Genomic DNA, 25,941 nt, shown 5'->3' on the forward strand with positions numbered 1-25,941 from the left:
GACCAATCTATTGCTTTGAATTTTATTGGTGGAAGCTAGAAAACAACGCTGAGTAAGCCTCTTTAGTCGGAACTCTCAGTACTCAGTCCCTTGACCCTCTGTGACTGTCATCCCAGCCTTATGATCTCTGGAAACATATTTTTAGTGCCAAACTGAGTGATGAGTTTCTGGCACTAGGCTCCATGCAGAAATCTACCTTTGCTTTCTTTCACAGAATTAAGAGTACATACTCAGATTCTGATCATCACGAGCCATCTGTGTCAGACTGCACACTTTGTCCTTTGTGTCACGTGCCAAGGCTTCTGGTAATTCATTACCTGCTCAGTGTGGGAGGTAGGACCCTCTATAAAATTGAGTGAACAAGAGGAGGTACCTCCATGGAAAAGGGCTGGCTTTTCCTTGTATATCAGCAGGGATGTCCTAGCTATAAAAAAGAAAGAAAGAAAGAAAAAAAAGAATCTGAACTAAGTGAAGCCTTTATACCAGAGTTGCCCTTCTCTGATAAGACACTTGCTGTATTTGCTCTTTCTAAAAATCTGCTTATAATTAACGACAGTCCTGACCAAAGACTGAGAACAAATTTTGCGCATGTGATTTCCATAGTCTTTTGGTTGGTAAGTGACATGTTTTCAGGCCTGGCTGAGCTGTATCCTGGTTAGAAAGGCTTAGTATGTACACAGGGGTTGAGACAACACATAGATGGTGCAGCCAGATCTGACACTGCCGCTAATGAGGTCTGTCTGCTGGGAGGACCAGACTCTGCACGGAAGAGCCGGGCGACTTGCGAAAATACAAGTTATGCTCCAGCCTTGCTCCTCAGTGTGGATCAGGGACCCAGGAGCTTGTTAATCACAATGCTGACCTAGGTTTACTGAATGGAGATTTTTCTGCACGTTACAGTTGGCAAAGCACTGGTCTAGATCTTGTAATCAGCACTTAAACCTTTACCGTTAACAAAACCCAGCCTCTATTTCCTTTGCATAAGCCTCCAGCCTTCTCTTCAGCCTGGGGATGATGGGCAACATCCTAGACGTGGTTTTCCAGGCCCTTCAGGGTCTGTATAGCTCGGGCTCCCCTTTCCAATGCCCTCTGGCAGTGGGTCCTTCTGCCCTGGGGCCTGGGCCGTGTCTTCCCCTCCTTCTCACTGCCTCAGGGCGCCTTCGCCAGCAGCCTGCGTTGGGGCCCTGTTTCCTGACTCAGTGCCTTCTGCGTTAGTGTCCGCGGGCCGCTGTAGCAAAGCACCGCAAACTGTGCGGCTTAGAATGACAGAAACCGGTTCTCTTCACAGTTCTGGAGGCTAGAAATCCAAAATCAAAGTGCTGGTAGGACAGTTCCCTCTCTGAAGCCTCTAGGGGAGGATGCTTGCTTGCCTCTTCATCACTCCAGTCTCTGCCTCTGTCCTCACGTGGCCACCGTCTCGCTGTGTCTCTGTCTTCACATGGCACGTTCTGTGTGTGTGTCTCTGTCCAAATTTTCCTCTTCTTACAAGGACATTAGGTTCCTGTGAGTGAGCCTCTGATTGCAGCCTTGTCATCTACCGACCAGTAATCCTGTTTTATTTGCTTTCCCTAAAAATCAGCTTATTTCATAACGGTTGATTCAATAATATTGAACGCACAGCCAACAATGCTGTAACTCATGCCTGTAGTACACATGTTTTCTCCGCAAGGTGCCTGACAGCCTTCTTGCCCCTGGGAACGCTGGTCTGCGCTTCAGACAGACCATTCTTGCTGGCCGTCTTAAACAATAAAGTCACCAACACAGAGCAGAAAAATGAGAAAAATGTTGCATGAACTAGACAACGAAAAGGACGCTTGTTTATGCTGTGAGCTGAAATAAGGCAGAATGTCATCTTGTAGGACCTCAGCTGGTAATGTATATGTTGGGCGACCCAAATTCTTCACCTCCCAGTGCACGTCTGCAAATGACATGAAAGTACCTCCAGTATTGATTTGGATGTTACAAATAAACTTTAGTGAACAGGTGACTTTGCGAATGTGGAGTCCGCAAATGATATGCGGTTGACTGTACCTCCCCATGTACACCTTTGTTTTAAAGACAAAGCTTTTTGAAATATTTCAGATGACTATTTTTTCCTAAAGGGGTCACTTGTGAAAAAAATATGGGAAGAAATATCATGTGATTATAACGATGCATTGGACGGCCGTTTTCACATCCCTGTCGTTGTCCACGTTGCTAAGTGTAGGGGGACCAGGATGGTAGTGGTCCCTAGCAGTTCTGCTTGTCCTGTTGTTCCCTCAGAAGAGCTCGCGGCTACTGGAGCTACTCCTCCCGCCCCTCCCTCTACTTTCTTCACTGCCCTGGACTTACCTGTCCCCTCTCTGGGTCTTGAGATGTCGAGACGGGGCTGGAGGCCATCACCCTGTGGGCAGAGCCCTCCTGGTGGTCAGTCACCCAGGACAGTCTTCTGTGGCCAGCTTTCCTGGCGCTCCCAGAGCTCTACGGTCACTCCTTGTTATTCTGTGAACAGGGCTCTTTGTGTGGGACAGTAATTCTCTTCTTTCCTATCTCCTATTAGGCCAGGACTTCCCAGATGGCAGGGAATGTCTTACCTTTTCCTGCTCCTGGAGTGGATTTCTTAATAAATGATTTTTGAATAGGTGGATGAATGAATGAGTGGAACAACTTGGGAACCACCAAGAGCAGCTGTCTGTGGGGCTCCCTGGGGGCCATTCCATGTCCCTTTGGACTGCCCTTGAAGTTCCTTTCAGTTGTCATCAAAGGGGTGGATGGGGCGCACCTGCAGGGGCAACCTGCCTTGGCTGATCTTCAGAACTGGCCCGGTTCTTGTACTGAATGTCTCCTGGGTGGAAGGCAGCCTTTGGGCTCTGTAGGGTTACAAAAAGCCACTTAAGAGGTGGCGTTCATATTCTCAAAGAGCTTACCCTTTGGTTAGGAAGGAAGAGTGTACACAGCTGAAAGTTCATAGTTAAGGTAAGAGATAAGAATAAAGACAACTGACAATAGCTTCCCTAAAGCCATGTTTGATTTTGAAGGGAGCATGTGAGATCAGCGAGTGTTGTGGCAGGTGGAGGAGGAGCGGTTCCTTCAGGCTGGCGTGGTCTGGCAAGTCCTGTGGCAAAGGGGGGTCGCAGCCGGGCCCCGGAGGGTGGGTCGGAATTGGCAAGGCCCGAGAAGGAGGAGCAGAGGGCTTGGTCTGAGCAAGGAGTGGGAGGCGTCTGCAGCACTGAGTGCATCAGAACTGGGAGAGCCGGACAGGGGAAAGGCAGGCTCTAGAATTTAGTTCTGGAATTTAATTAGGCCTGACAGGCCAAGGGTGCGGCCCCATGAGGTTCACACAGTGATACTTTCGTTCTGACAGGAGCAGGGGGCAGGGTGGGGGGACAGGACACAGAGGAAGGAGGAAGTCCTTTACGAGCTGGAAGAGGGAGTTAATGAGACTTTGATCATCTCAGCCCAGATTCATCTGAATAGCATTTTGAGAGCTTTTTTTTTTTTTTTTTTTTTTTTTTGAGAGGAAATGAGTAAAAGAAAGAAGAGACAGCTAAGGGTTGAAAGAGGATTATGTCACACTGTCCACAAAGTGCTGTGGGATGGAGGCTTGAGTTGGCGTCATCTTGGCTTTCGAACCCACACTTAATTGAAATTTGTCTGTAAATAGGATGGAGATGAGTGGTAGGCAGAACTTTGTGGGTGATTCTGCACTGGATATATTTCAATGGGTAGGGAAAGGCTGTCTACATAGAATGGACGGGGAAGGAGGGGAGGGCATTGTGTGAGCTGGTAGAGAAAAGGTGTCCAGCCCAAGGAACACTTTCCAGAGGGAAAGTGACAGGAAAACGGATGATGATATCGGGCCAGAGGCGGGCAGGTTGGCAGTGAAGAAAGGTCCTGAGGGAGCGAGTGAGAGTGCCCAGTCGCAGAACAGCAAGGCGGAAGCCCGAGCGCGATGCTGGTGGGCCCGCAGAGCAGAGGGAATATGCCAGAGGCGATGCGTTTGGTGCAAGACCTGGGACTCAAGTGAACTGATTTCTTTAGAGCTTCAAAGTGGCCATATCCGGGGTTCAATGCATTTCTGTAACCCAGACACCCCAAAGGAAAAAATTGCTTACAATATGCCTCTCCTACAACTGTTTTGCTCTGTCCACCCTAGGTCCCCGGGAGGATCGTACCCACAGGTGTCTGTACAGTGCTGGCACCCTGAACGCCTGGGTGTTGACGATGTTGGCTGTAAATACAGCCTGGTTGGGAGGGGGTGAGACCTGGCTTTAGGCAAGGTCACTGGGAGGTGGCTAGGCCCTCGGGACAGCCAAGTTCTGCCAGTCTGGGAACCATCCCTGGGACCCTGCTGAGAGCAGGCTGCAGAGCCTCCCTGGAAAGACCCCACTGCTCAGGCCGGGGCGGGCGGCTCTGGGGCAGAGCCCCTCCCATGCCCCCGCCCCGGTCCCCACAGACACATAAGCTGTGGGGTTACGAGGAAGGAACGGGTCTGTAGAAGAGGGTCGGGCTGGGGTGTAGAACTGCAGCGTGGACAGGACAGTCAGCGACTGAGTGCCTGATGTCGCCTTTCTCTCTGCAGAGGGGCACCATGCCGGTGGAAAGGATGCGCATGCGCCCGTGGCTGGAAGAACAGATAAACTCCAACACGATACCAGGGCTGAAGTGGCTGAACAAGGTGAGTGCGATAGGTGCGTGCGTGCGTGCATGCGTGTGTATGTATGTTTGTGTGCGTATATGTGTGTGTGAGATCCTTGTAAAGCACGTGCCTGTGGAGCACAAAAGTAAAATTGTTCTTTGTGTTCAAAATCTTATACTTGTTAATTGCCAAAAAAAAAAAAAAATATATCAAGCAAAAGTGATCATAAGAAGACAGTTACTGCCTAAACATTTTTATCATCATCTTACCTTGGAGCCTCCCTTGACTTGGGTTCAGCTCACCATTGGTATTTTGGATGACTGTTTACGGGAAGCTTCTTGCTGTGTTTTTCTTACCCTTTTCCTGCTCCATATTCCTTGCTTGCTCCTCCTGGCTTTCACAGATGTAGGATTAGAGAATATGGAGGCTCGAAGGTTTTATGTTGGGAATGGAGCTTATGGATTGTTTCCCAATAGTCTTCTTCTTCTTCTTCTTTTTTTTCTGGAAGGAAACTTTTGTCCGATATTAAATTTTTAAAACGTCTCTTTATTTTTGAATTACAGTTGAACTTCAATATTATTTTCGTTTCAGGTGTACAGCATAGCGGTTTAAAAATGTCTCCTCTCTGTCTTTTTGTGAAATCTTGTTGGTGTGCCTAACTGTCCTAAAATAGAGGCGTTCTATTCTAGACCCGCTCCCCCCAGGGCAAACATAACCACTCCTTACTTTGTCTGCCTCCATCTCTCAATTTCATTGATCCGACCTGGTAGGGGTGAATGAGGAAGACAGTATCTGTAAAAATAAAGAACACCTGAACTTATGTAGTTATAATGTGGAAAGGCAGCGAAATATAATAGATTGTGCCTTCCTTCAGAGGACCCGAGGGAGGCTTCTTCTGAGCAAATTTCATTTTCCTCGTCTACCTCCCCCTCAGTTTTAATCTGAAGGACACAATGAATCACGTAGCTGGTCAGGCCTTATCTCTGTATCTCCTGCCGAGAGCTCAGAGCTGGATTGCGGCCGTTTCTAACAAGCGTACAGGATATTGCAGCTTAATTTTTTAAAAACTAGTCACTTCTGGCCTCATTTGATCATTCGAGATATCTCTCAAATCTTATTTCTTTTGGTGCAATTTCCTCCATCATCTTATTTTTTTCACTTATTTTTAATGTAATGGTATCGAATTTGAATGTATCTGTTTGAGTCGTTTCTGAAACAAGGTGGGGTACAAAGTACATAGAAACAGCTCAAGGAAACCATGTGACCCTTTCACGTGACCTGTCACAAATCCTAAGGTCGGATGGCAAACAGTATATTTTTCTGGGCTTGCCACATCTAGAGTGCTTGGATTTGCATCCTGGCGGGGCTTGGTAGTCAGCGTCTTCCCAGAGACAAACAAGGTATGAGGCCGTGCCTTGGCCTGCTCAGTGAGCCAGGAGTGCACGGGGATCTGAGGAAAGGGGAGGTGGTAGTCAGGGGGAGTTAAAGAGATTAGGGCACTCGATAACAAGTGACAGTGATCGTACTAATAGTGAAAATAACATTCATTAAGTGCCAGGTACTCCTCTAAGCAACAGACATGCCTTACCTCACATGAACCCCACCATGGGGTAGATAACCTATTTTTTCTGGTTTACAGACAAGGAAATCAAAGCGCAGAGAGGTTAAGTAAGATCCTATTTTGAAGAGCAAGATAACATTGTCTATATTGATTTAAAGTGTGAAATTAAAGCAGATATCTCTGGCTTCTGAAGAGAATAAGGTTTTTTCTCGTTTTGCTTTTTTAAAGAAAAACACGTCCGCAGAGTTTGGCTGGTCTGACTGACCACGTCATCACGTCTCTCGCACCAAGTAGCCACTTCAGTTGCAGTTACCTGTCCTGTGTTGTAGGTTGACTTGCACCCCCTCCAAAAGATATGTTTATAGCATAACCCCTGCAACCTGTGGGTGTGACTTTATTTGTAAAAAGGGTCTTGGCAGATGTAATTAAGGTAAGGCCCTTGTTAGGAGACCACCCTGGATTATCCAGCTGGGCAGATCCAATGACAAGTGTCCTGGACGACACGGAAGAGGAGAAGATGCACACAGAGGAGGAGCGGCGTGAAGACGGGCCGAGGCTACAGCCAGGCGGCCGCCAGCCAGGGACCGCCTGGGGCCACCGGACGCCGGAGAGGCGGCAGGATTCTCCTCGGAGCCTGGGGTGGGTGGGAGCGTGGCCCTGCGGACGCCGTGACTCGGGATTTCTGGCCTCCAGAGCTGTGAGAGAACACCCTTCTGGGGTTGTGAGCGCCCAGTTTGTGGCACTTTACTCTGACAGCCCTCGGAAACGTGTGCACCCTTGCCGGGCTGTCCCTTGAGGGAGGCGCTCCATGGAGACACCTCTTCCTCCATCCCCTCTGTCCCTGGCTTTCAGAGAGAGGACCCGAATGTGAATGGGTTTCTCCTTGTGCCGCTGAACCTTCAGCCCCTCCCAGGGGCCCTTGCCACCCGCCTCACTCAGCCGCTCGTGACTTGGGGGCTCTCTTCCCTAGCGGGAGGGAAGGGAGACCTCTTGCCATTGAGCCCAGCTCCTCTGCAGGAGCTGGAGGGAGGGGCGGAGGAAGGGAGAGCGTGTCCATGGCTGACGCAGGCGGTGCCTTTCAGGACGGCACTGGCACGGAGGTCCAGGGGCCTCTGACTGGGCCTAGCCGAGCGGGCGTGGGGCCGAGTTTGTGTACCTGGACAGCACAGTCAGGTCCCTCTAGACCCCAGATGGAGTAAGGACATTTTCTTTCCATATCCGTTCCCTCCGCAGGGCATCGTTTTATAGGTTTCTGCTCCCTCAGGCTTGTTGGCATCGGTCCACATAAATATTTAACTGAGACCCTAATATTACTTTCTCCCCTTTCACACACATTCTGCCTAAGAACCCCTCTTGGGGTTTTGAGTGGTTTGAGATCATTCCAAAACCCCTTCCCCCACTGCAGACTGTTGTAACTCAGAAAACGGCTACCACCCACAGGCTTCATCGTTCAGGGGTGTTGGTGTCCCGGTCCGGAAGCCCCACGAAGGCAGGGGCCACGGCTGTCTCGGGCACTCTGTCGCGCTCAGCGCCAGCCTCCTGCCTGACTCTCCAGAGGCCTGCGGTAAAGGTTGCGGGGCGAATACACGGACAAACGACGCGTTCTCGAAGAGGAGCAGCCCTGGTTTTTGTGCTGTTAAGGTCATTAGACTGAAGCCCACTGGATCGGCCGTTGTCTCATCTCTCTCAAAGGGAATGGCCACCAAATCCACTACAGTCTTAGTAACACACAGACCCGTAGTTCATGAATGCACTAAATGTTTCCTTCTTCTATTTTGGATAAGTTGGGAGCAAGGGGGCGATGAAATGGGTTCCTCGGAAGGCGCATTGAGGAAGTTAGTCAAAGCAGCGTTGTGACTAGCTCATGAATGGGGCGCTGGCTCGGGCCGCCTGCTTTGTATTGTGAGTATTTGCAGATGTGCAGAGTTGGTTTGAAAAGCCTAATGACTAGAAAGCGTAGTAGAGCAAATTCTCATCTGGATTTAGAGATGTGCCTCTAGATTTTTAGCCGTTACCAACATTTTGTTTTATCTTTGCGTGTGCGCGCGTGTGTGTATGTGGTATTTTAGAGCAACTCCCTGACAGTGTACATCTCTAAGACTTGATGTTTTCTCATGTTGTCATACTATTGTTGTCTATTAGAAAAACTAATCATAAGTTTTCGGTATCATCACTGCCCCTTTCATATTCAGAAGGCCTCGAGTGTTCCTAATGTACCCTTTTACTATTGATCTCTTCAATCGGAATTTAAAGGAGGTCCATGTGTTGTGTCTGGTTGTTGTGACTTGGAGTCTCTCCAGATTGTGAACAGTGAGTGCCCCCTCCTTTGTTGCCTTCTTGCCACTGACTTGTCGAAGGGACCAGGTCGGTCCTGGATTTGTCCAGATGCTCACCCTTGCTTCTCCTGGGCCACTTCTAGGGGAGGGGAGGAGGCAGCCACGTCCAGGGTCGTTGTTTCTCTCATGGTTCCCACCAGTCCCCACTCTGGTCATCGGTGTTCCTCTTCGGATGGGAGATCTGCCTGGGCCCAGGCCACTCGCCGAACGCAGGAGGTCAGCTGCTAGGTCCAGGCTGTCCCCTTCTCTTCTCTGAAAGCCACTCATGCTTGTGTAAATATCAGGTCACCTGGGAACAGGTGAGGAGTTCAAACAAAAATAGCGAATGAAATTGGACTATCTTATGAGTATTGGGGAGAGAAAAGGCAGAGGGAGATAAGAGAACTGGTTTCCACTTGGGACCAAGGTATGTTTGTTTGGCATTGCTTAAGATAATCTTCAGTGTTCTTCTCAGCTCAAGTGGTGCATACCTCTTCTGCCCTTGGATGTAAACATGCGTGGACTCTGGCACATGAGTCTTTCTCTGCACGGTGTGTACAGCCACCACGTGTGCGGGCTGGGCTCTCAGGGCTTCTGATGGTGCGCATTGACGTCACAGTCTACACAGGCGACCAGGATGTTTCCTGGTCAGAACCTCATTTGGCTGTAAAATGAATTTCACCTTTACCTTTCAACATGGTCTTTTCAAAAAAAAAATTATGTGTGGGATACATTTATTAGTGGTTTCTTTCTTTTTCTTTATATGAAAAACTAGGTAACAGTTCCCTGTAGGGTTTTTTTGTTTTTTCACCTTACCGTTTTGAAGTGTACCATTCAGTGGCATTGACTACATTCACATTACGACAAAACCGTCACCACTATCTAATTCCAAACTTTTTCATCGCCAAGGAGGAAACCCGGTCCTCGTGAAGTTGTCACTCCCCATTTTCTTCTCCTCGTTCATGGCCACCACGAGCCTGCTGTTTGTGTCTGTCTCTAGGATTCGCCTGGTCTGGGTGCTTCACCGAAATGGAGTCATATAACATGTGGCATTTTCTGTCTGGCTTCTTTCACTCAGCATAATATTTACAAGGTATATTCATGTTATAGCATATATGTATCAGTACTGAATAATATTTCATTTCATGCATGCACAACATTTTCTTTATCCATTAGTGTTGCTATGAACTTTCACATGCAAATATTTGTTTGAACACCTGTTTGTAATTCTTTGGGCACATATCCAGCAGTGAAATTGTTGGGTTGTGTGGTAACTATGTTTGACTTTTTGAGAAACAGCCAAATTGTGTTCCACAGCGGCTGCCCCATTTTCCATTCCTGTGAGCACTGCGTGGGGGTTCCAGTTTTTCCACATCATCACCAACACTTATGCTTTTTAAAAAAATTTTTTAAATTTTTTTATTCTAGCCATTCTAGTGGGTGGGAAATGGTATCTCGTTACTGTTTTGATCTGCATTTCCCTCATGAAAGTGGTGTTGGGCATCTCTTTACATGCTCATTGGCCATTTATTCAGTCTTCTCAGGCTCTGTGCCCATTTCGGGAGGGTCCATGGTGGGTAATCGCCAAGTTCAGTTAGCACGTTCGAAGCCTCATGGCGTTGGCACAGCTTCCGTGACACGAGGTTAGGTTGCGTGTGTGTGTCAGCCTGCTTGCACGCAAATGCTTGAAGGATCTGCTATCGGAAGGACCTGCAACTCTGTGTCGTAGGAGACAGATTTCAGACTCTGTTACCCCAGAGCTCCTTTGACCTAGAAAGAAAAAGCAGGGCAGCTGGTTCTTTAAGGGTCTGAGCCTTGAAGCATAAATCTTCAGATTCGCGTCGCGCCCTCCAGGGAAATTTCTTTCACGGAAATAAGTTCGTTTTCACTGGTCTTCATTTTCATGTGAACGTCAAAAATTGCATTAGGTGATTTCCTCTCTGATTTTCAACTGAATTAAAAATTAAATCTCCCTCAGCCCTTTTCTGATGGCTGCTCTTCTGAAAGTGGCCAACCTGAAAGGCTGCTGCTACGGCGGGTGATGCAGAGTCAACAGCAAGGGCTTATGAAAGTCTCTTGCTTTCAGTTCTTCTTCATTAACGGAGTTTTAGACACAGCAGAATTTTCCCTTTGAACAGTTTTTGGGGAACTCTCAAATGCCCTGAAATACTCTTTGTTCAGGCTTTGCAGTCGGTTGCAGGCAGAGTCCCCGAGCCCGTTCAGGCCGGCCAGGACCCTTTCTGCTTTTTGCTGTGAGGCCAAAGTGGCAGAAAATCCCGACTGCCATTTTACTTCCTGTCCCCAGTGTATTGGGCAGGGGTCCCAAGACCTGAGAATGATCAAAAGTAGCCAGAGAGCTTTAAAAAAAAACACGTTTTCCTGGGCTTTAATCACCACAGAAACCAAGCCAATGGATCTGTCAAAAATCTGGGAACCTTGTAAACGCAAACACTGGGAGACAAGGTGCTGTGATAAAGGACCGAAGATGCGGTCACCTGACCTCGCTCTAGAATTCAGACACTTTTTGTCCTATGTTCCTTGGCTAAATAATTGACTCTTGTGCCTCAGCTTCTTCAACTGTAAAGGAGAAATAATAACCCACACATCGCTCATCAGGTTGTTACAAAAGACAACACAGACCATGTGAGCACGTGTAGTCACGTATAAGGTCAAGGGGACCTTAGTGACTGCTGGCGCTGCTGATTGAACCACGCATGTAGCTTTACTGTGAGTGTGACTTCGTTTCCGAAGCACTAGTTTCTTAGTCATGTGTTTGCTGGGGTTGATGGAAGCAATTGTGAGTTACCTCTGAGGCTGTTAGAGAGATGGAAAGGTCTGATATAAGAAGAATCTTACTGAGGGACGTGGCTCTGAAAACAGAGTGTCACCACTGCATGATCGATGCATCTTTGCACCTCTCGCTGCTTCATGCAGGGCAGTAGGCACCCAGAGGCTAGAACGTTAGACAGAATCTTCTGCCTCTGTGGGCTACCCAAGCCGCTTGACGTATTTGGTCTCTACGACAGTGGCTTCCGATGCCCAACTTCCCTTTCGCAGCCCAAATGGGTATTTTGGAGAGTTGCCTAATTTTTAATTTACTGAGGCAGCTAGAGTTCCTCTTTACTAAAAGATGGAAATAAATGATAACAATAAGCATGAGACATTTCAGCCAGGGGCTGGTTGTCTGTGGTTCTTTCAAGAAAAATGGCACAGATAACAGAACACAGTGGCATGTCCAAACCGTCACGTGGGACCTTGGACTACATTCCTGTTGTGCATGACTCTAAATCTCACCCGGGTAGGCGGTCAAGATTTGGGGTCCAGTGGAGAAGTGGGTTTGGTTTACAGTAGATTTTACCGTGGAAACTGCACAAGCCCAGTGATACTTATTGGGGAATCTTAGTAGCTAGAGCTTAGGAACCCTCCACACTGGTGGCCGGAAACCCACGGCTGCATTTCTTAATTTTTTTTTTTTTCAGGAAAAGAAGATTTTTCAGATCCCATGGATGCACGCAGCTAGACACGGGTGGGATGTGGAAAAAGATGCACCACTCTTTCGAAACTGGGCGATCCATACAGGTACTAATTCTCCTATGTCGCTTATAGAGGTGGCGCTCTTGCTTTCCTGTTACTATTTGCATGCCTTCTGGCTCAGTGGGTTGAGCGTCATCCCACAAAGGAAAAGGTCGCTGGTTCCATTCCCGGTCAGAGCACATGCCCGGGTTGCTGGTTTGGTTTCATCAGGGTGCATACGAGAGGCAATCGATCAGTGTTTCTGTCCCTCTCTTTCTCCCTCCCTTCCCCTCTCTCTAAAAATAAATAAATAAATAAAATCTTTCAAAAATAAAAACAATTGTGGTATAATTGATAAATAAAATGGTGAGATATTGAGAGTTACGATTTGATCAATGTAATCCTTATGAAGAGATGCCCCCGCCTTGAGTTAATTAACACATTTACTGCCTCACTTATTTACCGTCTCATTGTTTGCTTCTATACTGAGAACATTTGAGTTCTACTCTCTTAGCAAATTACAGTTATACAACACAGTGTTTATTTTTGTTTTTACTACATGTACCAAATCTCCTGGATTATGGTCTGATGAAGACAGCTCTGAAAAACCTGTAGCCTGTCCCCAAGCACATCCAGGACACAGGGGGTACAGACTTCATCATTCAGAAGTGAGGTCCCACCCACCCCACAGAAACGTAGCCCTTACACTTCCTATGACGTAGAATTCTGTTTGAGTTCCTCAGGTGTGTGCCAGGGGAATAAAGAACTTACTTCTTCTGCAGCTGTAAACTTGGGTTGAATTTGTCTCCCCAAAAGGTCATCAAGAATATATTTATTTACAACAAAATTTAAGTAGGAAGCTATTTACAGGGTGGACTTTTTACTTAATAGTTGAGAGTCACATGAAAGAGATACACCCAGTGATCTGTGCTTATTGGCCTCCCAGCTTCCCAGCCTCCCAGCCTCCCAGCCTTCTACATTACTTACACTGATTCCCTGTTCTTCTTTCATTATTATTTTTTTTCTCATGCTATTTGGTAAAGTCAGGGTGACCAGCTTTTGGTAAAGTTCAGGGTTTGCCCAGAACTGTCCAGATTTTAAAATGAGAATTCCCCTGTCCCAAGAACCTGCTCCATCCCAGGCACACTGGGGCATTGGTCACTATAGGCATAGCCTGGGATTAAAAGGGTTTTCTCTGCTACTTGGCTAGCAAGCCAGTCTGTGTTTTCAGAAGTGTTTACCCTATAACTCATTTTCCCCTCTTTTCCTTAACCTTAATTCTGTTGGCTGTTTTGTTAGGAAAGCATCAACCAGGAGTAGATAAACCTGATCCCAAAACATGGAAGGCGAATTTTCGGTGTGCCATGAACTCCTTGCCTGACATTGAAGAAGTCAAGGATAGAAGTATAAAGAAAGGAAATAATGCCTTCAGAGTCTACCGGATGTTGCCCTTATCTGAGCGGCCTTCTAAAAAAGGTAGATAAAGAGATTTACTGACCAACAGAGTGATCACTTACTATATAGTAGTACCTTTGGGAATTTATTTCTACATCTAGGCTCACCCCATGGATGATAATTCTGCCCTTACCTGGCTGGGGACAGTGATTCTCAGGTCACCAAAGGCAGTAACACATGCAGAATTTTGGCCACGGACAGATTCAAGCATGCCCAGGTTCATGGAGAGTTTTAGAAAGCATTTAGCTTAGGGGAGATTCTCTTAAGAACATTCTGTTATGTATTTCATGAATTAATCCAAAACTATTTTCTGTTGCTGCAGGAAAGAAACCAAAGACAGAAAAGGAAGACAGAGTTAAGCACATCAAGGTAATCTTTGGTTGTTCAGGGAGAAGGCCAAACTTGGGTCCATGCTATTAATTCATACTCTGTCTCATAAAAAAACAAGTAATGTGACCCCTGTGAAGTATTTAATCTTTCTTCTGTTGCTATTGTGTTCTATGTGCTTTACACGTCTCCTTGTTGGCATGTACCCACTTGCAGACTCTGTTCACATACCCCTGCTTCATCCAGTTTCACTGAGAAAGCTATGAATGAGTCACAAAGTCACACTGAGCTAGACAGTCTCCCTCTGGTCCCCACACTGTCGCCAGCTGGTCACTTAGTACCACCTAAGCTCCGGCAGCCATCTACTATTTGAGAATATGGAGTACCTGTTCAGGCTGTTGAATATATTTTAAAGTGCTATGTGAAATATTACCTACTTATACTAGAATGCGTTACTTATATTTTATAGATACAGTCCATGGCAGGACATCAGGTCGGGGACTCAGCTCAGATCAAACACCGTGTTAGTGTGGCTCTTGAGCCTTTGCCTGCGCCACCGGGAAGCCTGCTCTCACCGATGCCCAGGGTTTCCTCGGGGCGCGTTTGTGTGTGAGCTTCTCAGTAGGCGGCTGGTCCGAGATGCCCTGCGGTGTGAGCAGCTCTGTGTGTAGGATGGGTGGCCCTTGCTAACTGGCCGGAGGGCAGCCAGTTTCCCCGGGGAACGCGGAGGATGGGCTTCGGCTGCTGGGCAGAGGGCAAACGCTGCGGCCTCAGATCCCTAGACTGTCAGGGGGAGGACGTCTGGTTTTGTGTGCTCTGCTTGCAGATAGAGAAGCTGAGGCTCGAGGGAGCTGAGTGATGTGGACCCAAAGCCTGTGGGTCACGTGGCCAAGGCCACACTATCAGTTAGAAGTGAATTTAAAGGAGATGCCAAGTATTCTGATTTCTAATCTAGAGTAACTGTTGAAGAAAAAAAACCAAACTGTCTAGACAGTATGGGGTTTAAAAAATAAGACAGGTAGTTAATTTAGGAGGAAAAAATATTTAAAAATTTGCCTCAGATACAAAGTTAGACTAGTGAAAGTAGTTAGAGTTTGAAGGAAAACTTAGATAAGTAGTTCACATCTCAGACATATTTCCCTCTGTAACGGACAGAAGCATCTCAGGCAGGGTATTTCAGTGGCTGTGCCTCCAGCTTCATTTTCAGTGTTTTTAGTTTTTGGCTTATTTTAAATATAGCACAGTAGTAAGGCCCAATTCTGTTTTAACTTTATTGTAGAAAAATTTCATACACACAGGAAGGAGACAAATGAGTAACATTTTCTCTGTAGTCCATCACCCCAATTTCAATATTAATCATTTTTGACCTATGTAAACAATTTCATATGATTTAGCTCAGTATTTTGAAACAAATTCTGGACATCTTATCATTTCTTCCATAAATATCGCAGTATATATCTTTAAAAGATAAGCAGTCCTTAATCCCCGATGTTCAGGTTTCCAGTTGTCTCATTTATGTTATAATTTTGTACCATCTGTTAACTTAAATCAAGATTCACGTAAGTGCACCCGTTGTGATTTTTGGACATGTCTCTTCGGTGTTTTTTAATTTACAGCTGGCCCCCTACCTCAGTTTTAAAAATTTTTTATTTTTCCTTGCAATTGGAAAAAACCTAGTTACTCGTTGTATCAAGACTTTCATAGATTGGAGTTTTTTAGGGCCTCCATTTTGATTAGTGTTGTTTAGTCAGAAAAGTATAGCTTCCCCACCAATATGTGACCTTGAAGAATTTACTATGATCTTCAGTATGACTAAATCTTATTTACTGCTGTTCTCATGGCATCTAGCTCAGTGCCTGGTACTGAACGGATAATCACTGTGGATAATCAATGCGTATCCGATCACTGAATACATGCCTGAGTGTTTGTTGACCCACATCAATAAGGATAATGTGGGGTAGGACAGGGGTTTTACATTAGGAGGCAGTTAATGGAGAAATAACAATGGAGTAACAGATGCTTGCTTTTCAACATTACTTTATGATCTCTAAGCATGAAAAGCTGCTTCCAATGAAACCATATCGTGTAATTGATTATAAGGCTCATCCTGTTTCAGGGATGCGGACAAGTACATCTTAGACTTAATGACACGTGGTGTCCTGCTAAGTAAAGGACACTTCAGTTACGTCAGCAATGCAGTGTCTTCCACATGGCCACTCAGATGAGCAAGCTGTGGAGGTCACAGCCCTGGGCGACCCTTGGCCACAGCAGCGCAGGAAAGCAAGTGACAGGGCCCCTCTCAGGTGCAGCCGTGTGGGTCGAGTTCCATCTCAGCCCAGCGTACGCTGTGAAATCTGTGAAGGTGAAGATACAGTTAACACTAGAAACTGGCCTCTTAAAGGGACCTTGTTCCTCCAGCAGAAGGCAGATGACTTCATGTTTTGAATGTAAACCTGCAGTCACCTGTCCTACCGTGGGATGTGGACAGGCCTCCCAGGTTCTGTGGCCTGTGACTGCCGATGCCATAGTCTTCTCTCACGGCTCCTGTAGAACATTTCCAAAGGTCACTCTTCGGGGGGTCTAGAATTGTGTAAATACAAGACCTTATCCCTCCTGGGCTAGTTGTGAACATTACTTTTGTTGTGTATGAAGACAACTAAGCTCAGAGTTCATGGGTCCTGTGCAAATTTGCCACTGGATAGACTTAGGTAGGTTTCTTCCACGGAGGAAGTCTGGCTTGTGTGCTGTAACTCGGTGTGAAAACTGGCTGTGGAAGCAAGTGCTTCCCAATCCTGGTTCAGTGCAAGCTGGACTGAGGTTTTAATAAGCAAAGGGTGTTCAGAGCATGCACACCAACGGTCAGAATCGTTCTGGGGTCATGCAGGCAGTTTGTGGCCATGCCACGTGTCCTCTCGGCAGACAGCTTCCCTGAGGCTGGGAGACCCGCGGCCCACGGCTGAGTCGCGGTGCAGAGGCGCCGCCCCCATACACCTGGCGCGCTCTCAGTGAGAACCTCCTGTGTGCTCGGGGAGCCGTTTGTACGCGGCCCACCTGCGTGGAGGTAACTAAGGAAGTGAAGTAAAGGAAGGAAGTAAAACTAAGTAACACGAGAGTGAGCAAATACTAGATTGCACATTATCAGTGCGTATGTGTGTTTCAAAAATGTCACAAGGGCACAATCAATGAGGATAGAGGTGAGTAAACAGGTGTGGTAGCTGATGTTTGGGGTCCTCTACCAAGCGCCAGGCTCGGATTATTACCTCGTTTGGTGCCCCCTGTGGTGGGCAGGCCGTCTCCCTTTCTCACATGAAGGGATGGAGGCACAGAGAGGGTGAGAGAATTTCCCGAGGTTGCATTGCTTCATGGAGCTGGAGTTCTGACCCAAGTAAGTCGCACCCCGGAACCAGCGGTTCCTCACCACACTCAGGGCCCCCAGCCGCTTGGAGGCTGAGGGGCCTGAGCCAGGCTCCAGGGCATGGATTGAGCAAAATGGAGCTCCTTCTCTAGTACCCAAGGGCATCCTACATGAGGGCCTGGAGCTTGGGGTTGCTGCTTGGTCTTTGGTGGATGAGTCAGGAAACTGGTGTTGGAGCAGGAGTTGGCGAGAGGGAACAATGGAAACAGAGGCAGGTAGGGAGGATCAGAAATTAATACTTCTGCCTCGAAGGATGGTTTGCAGATGAAAGATGCATGCTTTGCAATTATGGAGAGCTTTCAGGTCAAAGAATTAGTGTCATGGTGGAAAATAGAATCTAGGAAGACCGCTCAAGTCACTGGGTAAGGAGAAGGCCTGGCCTGTAACAGTTGTGAGCACCGACTTCTGAGTAGATGTTACAGAAAGCAAAAATTAGTTTAGTAGAACTTTCTAGAAGAGCGGTTGGTTCTAACAATGACTGGGGCTGGATTAAAAAACAACACGCTCCCTGCCACTATCGTAAGACAGGCGAGGTGACCAGCTGTCAGGGCTGAGACTAGAGCGGTCCCTTCCTTGGTTGCAGGAGGTCTTCAGTTTTTAACCTGCATCAGACAGGCAACGGCTTGGAGCACAGTCTGAAAACTGGCAGGTTGGATGACCTCCGTGGGCGACTGGAACAAGGCAGGGCCGAGCTCTTGGGGAAGATGTGGAGCACGACGGGGTGGGTGTCCGAGGCAGGTGTTTCTCATGGAGCCGGGAAGGAGCGGGGTGGGAGAGGCTGGGCAGGGGGTTAGAGGAAGAGGGTGGGAGGGGGCTGGGGAGGAGGAGGCATTTCTCTGGAGGAGGGAAGAGTCCCGGAGGTGAAGGCAGGCGTGGGTCATTGGGGAGGCCCTGAGTTTTCAACCCTCGTAGAGGGGGTTGCTGGGAATAGCGCATGCTCTGTGGAGAAGGGTCAGTCTAACTTGGAACGTGTTGAGTTCGAAATGCCGGAGAGCCTCTGAAGCAAATGTCTGACAGGCGGACGGAAGTGTGCTCATGTCCTCAGGGATGTGCTCAGAGGCCGCGCAGACGGGGGCCTTCTCCAGCAGAGAAGCTGCATGTGAGGAAGACAGAGACCCAAGCAGAAGAGGGAAAGAAAAGTGGGTCAAGAGAAGAGGTCAAAGGGGAAGTCGCAGTGAGGGCGGGGAGACGAGAGAGAGAGAGAGAGAGACAGACAGACAGACAGACAGACAGAGAGATACGGCCCAGTTCCTGGGAAAGAAGGGAAGGTGGGAGGGGTTTCTAGGACCAGGCAGGAGGCTTCAGCATGTTTTACTAGAGCTCTTGTTCCGTGGGTGGCCTCCGTGGGGTGCAGTGCACATCCCCTGGGCTGCTTTTATGAAGCCCAGCCGCCAGCTGGAAATTTTTGTTGGTGAGAGACCTAGAGATGCTCTTAAATGTGGCTTCGAGGAGACTGGCTTGGCGTAGATGAATTAGGGCACTTAAGCGGTGGGAGTGGGGTGGGAAATGGGCTTATGGCCATTATACTTGGCCTCAGGGAGGGGACATCTAGACAAGGGATGGTGGCACAGGGATGAGAATGGGCTGGGAGCAGAAGGATGAGTGGCCCTTGCAGTCCTGTGACCCAGGCAAGCGTGGCTTTGAGACCGAGCAGTGGTGGTATTATTTTAGGGAGTAAAGAAGGCTGCCCTGCCCCTGAGCTCTCTCTTGTGCTGGTTTGCTTTCTTCTAAAATCCCTTAAAGTGTAGACCAAACCTTGGATTTTATAATGAGAAAGAGGTTGTTGGGCATAACTGCCTGGCAGAGTTAATGCACCAGGGAGGACTCTGGACCCAAGCACCATCTTTTCCGTTGGGTTTTCTCTGGGGCGAGCTGAGCAGGTTAGAAACCAAGACAACTTGATTTAGAGAAGAGCCTGTATCTGAAGTAAGAAAGGGAATAGAAAGAGGAGGCTGGGTCAGGATGAACCAGGCCAGGTCAGGGTGTGTTAAGTGGGGACAGGGTGGGCAGGAGTGGACACACACAGGACCAGCGGGCACTGTGGACAAAGGCCATTGGCAACCTGTGGGATCTTCCATAGGGAACTATACACCCTGTTTATATTTTGGGTTCCTTGCTTTAAATGCAGAGAAAGAGAGAGAGTTTGGGCTTATATATTTCTTTTCCAATCATTTCACAGCTTTCAACTGGGTATAGTGAAGTTCTCTGCTGTTCTGCATCCTGGATGGATGGAAACCTTTCGGTGGGGCGGGCGGGGCGGGGGGAGACCGAGTACAGCTCACTGTCTAATTTACTGTGTTGTCCTTCCAGAGCGGTTGTACCAATGAAAGGTCGCACTGAAGGCTTTGAAGTGGACAGGCTGTTTTTGAAGTAGGGGATGGGAGGAGTAAAACCGTGTTCGGAAGAGTCACACTCGGTCTCTACTGGTAGATTCTCCGTTGTAGGTGCGGTGCGGGTTCAGGGTAGGGATGGAGGAGTAAATGATGTTGGAAATAGTTGTCTCAGTCTCTGCTGGATTTAGCGAGGGGCGCAGGGTTGATTAAGACGGAAAGCTCCTGGAACCGGACCGTGTTGTGTGATCAAAGGCTGAGTTCAGTTCCTTTGTCCCTTCAGGCTAAAAACAGTGTCATCTTGGAAAATTAATTTTGTCTCTGAGTCATAGTTTTCGCAAGTGTAAAGTGATAAAATATCACTTGCCACTAATTATGCTGTAGATCATATGAAACACTGAGAGGTCGTCCATTGAGAAATCAGAATAATTTCGGTTTTTAAATATATGCAAGTCTGACCAGCTGATTACTTTTATAAGAAACCTAGAAGCTGAGTGAGTAAAAAAAATAAGTTAATAAAAGAAACCCCTAAAATTGAGCAGTTCTTTCCATCATTCCTTCAAATGTTCTGTAGTTGCTTTTGGGAGAATTGAGGAAACGGAGGCGACAGAAACACGGGGTGTGACTGGGGAAGGGGACGTGCAAAGGGCCATCGAGAAACGAGCGAGGAGGAAGGTGCCGTCGGAAAGGCGGAGGCCTGCAGCAGCAGCGCCAGGTGTTCCCTGTGGCGGGCGGCGGCGTGCAGGTCTTCCTGTTGGGCCTCAGAGCCTGGCGGTGAAGGAAAGGGCCTGGAGGGAAGGTCATCGAATCGGCGCAGGCAGAGTTTTATTGGCGATGGTAGACAATAGCGAGCGTTTTTTTAAATGAGTGCCAGGTGCGTGTTTATCTCATTTAGTCTTCAGATCTCATCTTTATGACATGAGTTCTCCTCCGTTGACAGCTGCCCTGCCTGCCCTGAGAGAGGCCAAAAGAGAGGGAAAGCGAAGTCCTGCAGCTAGTGAGTCGTAGAGGAGCCAGGCTTTGAACCCAGGCCTGTGTGACTGCAAAGCCAGGCCTGTCTTTCCCTGCATACAAGCCCCAGGGAGCCGGACTCTTGATTCCTCAAGTGGAGAAGCAGCGAGACTGCAGCTTCTCACCAGGGTGCTGAGGCGAAGGTGGGGAAGGCAGATGCTTGTTCAGAAGTTTGGCTCTGACAGAAGAGAAAAGATGGTGACTCAGGTCACCAGCAAGTGAGTTTTTCCCAGAAAGGACAGACTTCTGATGTGGAACATGTTCAAGAGGGGAAGATGCAAGAGGCTGCAGGAGAAAAGGGAGCAGCTCTGCCCAGTGAGGCTGTCCTAGACCCTTCCTCATGCTCGCCCTTCGGTTCATCTGGTCAACCATGCAGGGCGTGATTTCTTTTTTCCTTTTTTAGAACTGAGCTGTGACAGTGAAGTGATGTCTTTGAAGTTACAGCTATTGTGGTAGGAAGTTGCCAGGTGGGATCATGAAGGATGAGGGCATTTCCCCCTCCCTTCCCTGCGTGACTTCCCTAAGTCACTTTGTATGTGGGGCTTCACCATTGACTCCAAGTAGCGCATAAATAAATGGATTAAAATGTCCCATATGCCTTAGAGGTATACAACACACTGGGATTTTCAAAGCGCAGTCATACCAACCTCACATGATCTTGTGCTCTTGTCCTGTGTTCTTTCCTTTCTTCCTCCTCTCCATTTGATTTCCCAAAGGAATTGTCTTGTGTGGCCTTTTTCTTTTTTTTTGCTTTTGCTTTTGTTTTTGTTTTTGTTTTTGTCTGGCTCAATTGCTGTCACAGACACAAATGCAGTCTTACAAAATACTGGCAGTCACTGCGTGCCTCAGCAGGGCTGGGTCTCCCGGGTTGGCCGACACTCTCCGAGGCGGGAGGGCCGTGGTGCAGACGAACAAAGCAGAACTGAGGAGCTACATACAGAAAAGGAAATCGATCTCATTGTTTCATTAGTTTGAACATGCAGCCACTTGGGCTGTGTGGGACCGTCAGGCCCTTGGGAGGCGTGTCTATGAAGCTGTGGGTGTGGGGTTGCTTGACTGGACTCCATGGGGGGAGGGAGGCTTTGGCTGTGAGTCTGGCCCGGGTTTCCAGCCGCCTACCCAGGGCAGGATGCTCAAGTGGCCAGAGTCCAGGGCAAACCATATCCGAGAAGAATTCATTCAACAGCGTCCCCTGGGTTCCTGTCCTTGGGCCAGCAGTTGAGGCAATCTTCCTTAGAAACGCAGGAAAGAGCTTTTCCTCAGAAATAATTGTAAAAGAGGTAGCATGGTTCGCCCCTTCGAGAGAAAGCCAGGAGTCGACCCTTCTGAGCACCCCCTCCCTCCAAGAAGGACGACTTGGAATCCAGGCGCATGGCACTTGACTAGACAGTCACACGGCTCTGTTTAACCTAGACTACTGTCCGCAGGTGTAAGCACGTCAGAAAGGCAGGCAGATGTGCTGGTCCCATGTCCTCAGAGGAATGCTATGCAGAACAAGGGAATGACCCTGGCCTTGAAGAAAGTAGACAGAGGGTAGAGTTTAAGCTGAGGAAAGGGAGGGAAAAGGAAGTGTTCTCAATTCTTTTTTCTTTTCTTCTTCCTAGCAAGAACCAGTTGAGTCATCTTTGGGGCTTAGTAATGGAGTAAGTGATCTTTCTCCTGAGTATGCGGCCCTGGCTTCAGCTATAAAAAATGAAGTGGATAGTACGGTGAACATCATAGGTAAACTGTTTTGACGTCTCATTTTCTTTACACATGAGCAGCCCTTTGGGGTCTAAGACTTGTAAAACATGATGGGAGGGGGTCTTGGAACTGTCTCAAAATGCACGTTCCGGCCCCCCGATTTCAGGGCTGAAAAATAAAGGTCTTTGAGGATGAGATAAAGGGACCCCGCTGGTTCAGCCTCAAGAAAATAGGCCGAGAGTGACCGAGAGTCCAAGGAGACCAAATGGTTTTATTTCCCCAGTGGCTAATGATTAGCACGTCTCAGTCTTTCCACAGTTGTTCATGTGGACAAAGTTATTTATTTAACTTGGGAACAAGGAGAGGGGAGGCTGTCCCTGAGCACCTGCCCCCGCAGATCCACCACAACGGTGGCGCTCCTCTTACAGAGGAAGAAACTGAGGCACAGAGACGCGTTGCCAAAGGGCGCACTTTGGCTCCACAAAGCACCCTCGGTAGGCCAGACGCGGGACTATGGGCAGGACTAGGCTGGGGAGCTGGCAGCCCTATTCCTAGCGTCATGGGGAGACAGAAAACAAAGCCACAGGTAACCATGGCTGCGGAAGGAGAGAATGGAGACCAGAGAGAACCAGGGACTGGATTTAGGCTTCTCCAGGGAGGGGTGTTTCCCCCAAACCTGGATGGGTGAGGAGGGCAGCGTGGGGCAGGCGGGGAGGACCGGAAGGAAGGCCAGTGCGACCCCGTGTGGTGGCAGCGTGCGGTTCCCTTCGGAGAGGGAGGCGGGGTAGGGCAGGGGGGCCTTTGCAGGCCAAGGGGAGGAGGTGGGCTTTTATTTCCAAAATGCTGGAAGGTATTAAAAAAAAAAATTCATTCTTAATGCAGGTATAACAATAAAGTGCACAAATGTGTGACGTACAAACACAACACAAACACCACTGGATGGCTTGTAGGCAGCAGGGTGACAAGCGTGCATCCTCTCTCGGTCCAGTCCCGCTAAGGGGCTGCCGTGGACGGTTGGTGGGGACCCTGGGTGTCCGCAGAGGCCCAGCTCCGGCCCCAGAATCCCGTGCGGGGCTTTGCCCTGGGGTACCTTTGGGTCCGTTAGACTTGCTCCATGTTGTGAACAGCGTGATGCTGGTAAGAACCAGAGAGAACCACGGAGCTACAAGAGCCAGGCTCCCGCCTGGGCCCCGCCATTTCTGCCTCTCAGTTGGGTGTGGATGGGAGGCCGCGGCCCTGCCGATGTCAGCCCCCTCGTGCCCCTTGGGTGGGGATCTGGGAAGTGGAACCACATATCCGGGGGTCCCTGGAGCATGGAGGAGTCTGGCGGAATGCGGAGAGCGGGCCGAATCTCCAGGCAGGCCTGGCCTTGCCTTCCCCAGCCCCCCTCCGGTGCTCACGTCACACGGGGCACTTTTCCATGGAGCCAGTTTGTCCCAGTCGCTTTGAGCTGGGGGAGAGCATCAAGATCCAGCATCCTCGTCACTCCCGTTTGGTGTGAGGCGTCTTGCCTGCCCAGAAGCCCAGCTGTCCCCCCATCCCGGGCGCTTGTATCTGAGGCCCCAGCTGCTTCCCCCCCTCACATGGAGGCGGCCGTGGGCTTTTACTTATTTTTGGTTGAGTCTCAGTTTGTAACTTCACAGGGTGATTGTCCTTTGCCTCTGCTGTGATGGGTGCCACATGCGCTGGGAGCTCTTTGAATGAGTCGTTACCTCTGGGGCCAAGGTGAATGCAGGTTTAGTTAGGAATCACCTGTTGGGTTAAGTGACTCTCTTCCTTGGCTTAATAATAAAATAATAATGGATGGCAGGAAAATGAGGTTGAATATCTCTTTCTTTGTCGTTGGAGGCCTGTTACAAAGGTATATAATTACATATGAAGTGGAGCCATACAAGTATTTAGAAGGATGGGTGGCTTGTGCTATCAGGTTATAAACCTTCACAGAGATTTTGTCCACAGCCTTCCCATGACTGTTCATGAACCAGCCCTGTCTTGGGGGTTTGTGGACAGGGATTCGGATTCCAAGCCCACTGTGGAGTCCGAGTCTCCTTAAAAAAATTGTTTTTAAATGACACCGTATCTCCCTTTCAGTTTGTTTCTAAACCCAGAGTTCACTTCAGTTTTGTATTGAGGCACCAAGGTGAAAGCTTCAGGGAGCTCTCGTTCTACTTTTATGAGCCTATGTTTATAAGGGAAGAATTGGGAACAGACGAGGATAGTTATTTGGCAATATTTCCTCACCATGTCTGTGGGCTCTTAGTGAAGGCGGTAGATAGAAAATCATTAACTTAATCTGGTGGAGACCAGACACCCGGCACATTTTATTCTGGACGGGGTGGCCATTTTGTAACCGGATCCAGTAAGTGTGCAAAATGTCAAGGGTGCAGTTACCCTGACAAGTGAATTCTTGCTACAGATGAAGGCAGGAAAACAATGTGCACACACATGCACACACGCGGGTGTCAGCAGGCTGTGTCCTGGTCTTGCTTTCTAGCCCGTAACAGCTGATTCCTCTTTCACAGTGACAAGCTGCGCTCTGCACCAAAAAGCAGAGTGACCTCTCACGTCCTTTAACGTCCCCTCTCTCCTGTCGGGTTCTAGGCACAGGCTAGCCTCCCTCCGCCCCGCCGGAAGACCTGTCCCTGCGTTCCCTTTAAGGGGAGGAAGAAAACGCCTCATTTTTATTTTTACTTTTTTTAGCACTATATTATTTTGTGTGTGTGGCCACTTCTGTTTTTTGGAAGCAGAAGAAGCCAACAGCATGTTGAATGGTGCGGCTCCACCCGCTGGCGCCAGGCCTGGGCTAGCTGTGCGTTCGCCGAGCGCTGGCGAAGTGGTCTCCAGGCCAGCGTGCCAGCGTGCAGGTGTGGGCCGTCCGTCTGACTCCCCCAGGCAGGGCTTTGCAGCCTCATTGTGTTTCTTGATAAAAGGTAACTCCACCCTTCAATAAAGCAAAGATTGCCGCGGAACAAGGGCGACTATTCATTGGACTCTGAGGTAAATCAAGCAATCCTTAGTGAGTAGACATAGAGAAATTAGGAAATAGTATAATTTGGAATTTGTTCTTGATTTTGGTTGCCCAAAATTCATCTTACAGGATTTTTTTTTTTTTCCTTTTGGTACTTGTTTCCAAATTTGGCTAACTTTAAAGTACTTTAAACTTTGAGTCGCTTTTTTACGCAAGCTTAGATAGTAGGGTGTCTGCAGGGAGGGGTGACATTGCAGGAGAACCGATTCACGCCGTAGAGACCCCCGTAGGGCCCCCCGCCCAGGCCTTTGGCCCCAGAATTCATGGTAACTTGAGGCCGGCCACAGATGACGCTAGGCAGTGGAACTCTATCTTCATCTCTTCCAGCTCCTCTGTTCCCTTTGTTTTTGCCATTTTTCCTGGAGCATAAGATATGAAAAACTCAATCTACAAGATGAATAAGAGCTTCGGGTGGATCTTCAGATGGAAGGCCCCTGCTCTTAAGAGGGTGCACAGAGGGTCTCCCGTGCTGGTTCGCGGTGGGCCGTGCCCCGTGTCTTCTCCGGGTTGGGGAGGGGACTGAGCTGCTAGCCCCTCAGGACTGGGGGCCAGAGGCAAGGCACCCAAGTTTGCTAGGACCCCTAGAAAACTCAGAACAGCACGGAACCCCATGCGAGAAGTGAACCAGGACATCACAGTATGTGATAAGGCTGACACCCCGTGGTGTTCTTCTGCGGACGGGACC

At 48.6% G+C, this 25,941-nt stretch overlaps 1 protein-coding gene across 6 annotated transcripts in view; it reads left to right on the top strand.

Annotated features, from left to right (window-relative positions):
* Positions 1–25,941, top strand: part of IRF2 (interferon regulatory factor 2) — a 73,742-nt gene that overhangs the window by 32,046 nt on the left and 15,755 nt on the right. For 5 of the 6 annotated variants that reach the window (XM_054566183.1, XM_054566181.1, XM_054566182.1 and 2 more), the window contains 5 exons: positions 4,562–4,657; positions 11,974–12,073; positions 13,307–13,483; positions 13,785–13,831; positions 22,150–22,267. In XM_054566183.1, the coding sequence (XP_054422158.1) occupies positions 4,571–4,657; positions 11,974–12,073; positions 13,307–13,483; positions 13,785–13,831; positions 22,150–22,267 (529 nt within the window). In that variant the 5' untranslated portion in view covers positions 4,562–4,570. The remainder of the gene's footprint in view (positions 1–4,561; positions 4,658–11,973; positions 12,074–13,306; positions 13,484–13,784; positions 13,832–22,149; positions 22,268–25,941) is intronic. The other variant, XM_054566186.1, reaches the window with a different exon arrangement.

This window comes from Pteronotus mesoamericanus, unplaced genomic scaffold (assembly GCF_021234165.1).
Source record: "Pteronotus mesoamericanus isolate MK-2021 breed Mesoamerican mustached bat unplaced genomic scaffold, CSHL_Meso_final contig_169, whole genome shotgun sequence".
NCBI classification, from domain to species: domain Eukaryota; kingdom Metazoa; phylum Chordata; class Mammalia; order Chiroptera; family Mormoopidae; genus Pteronotus; species Pteronotus mesoamericanus.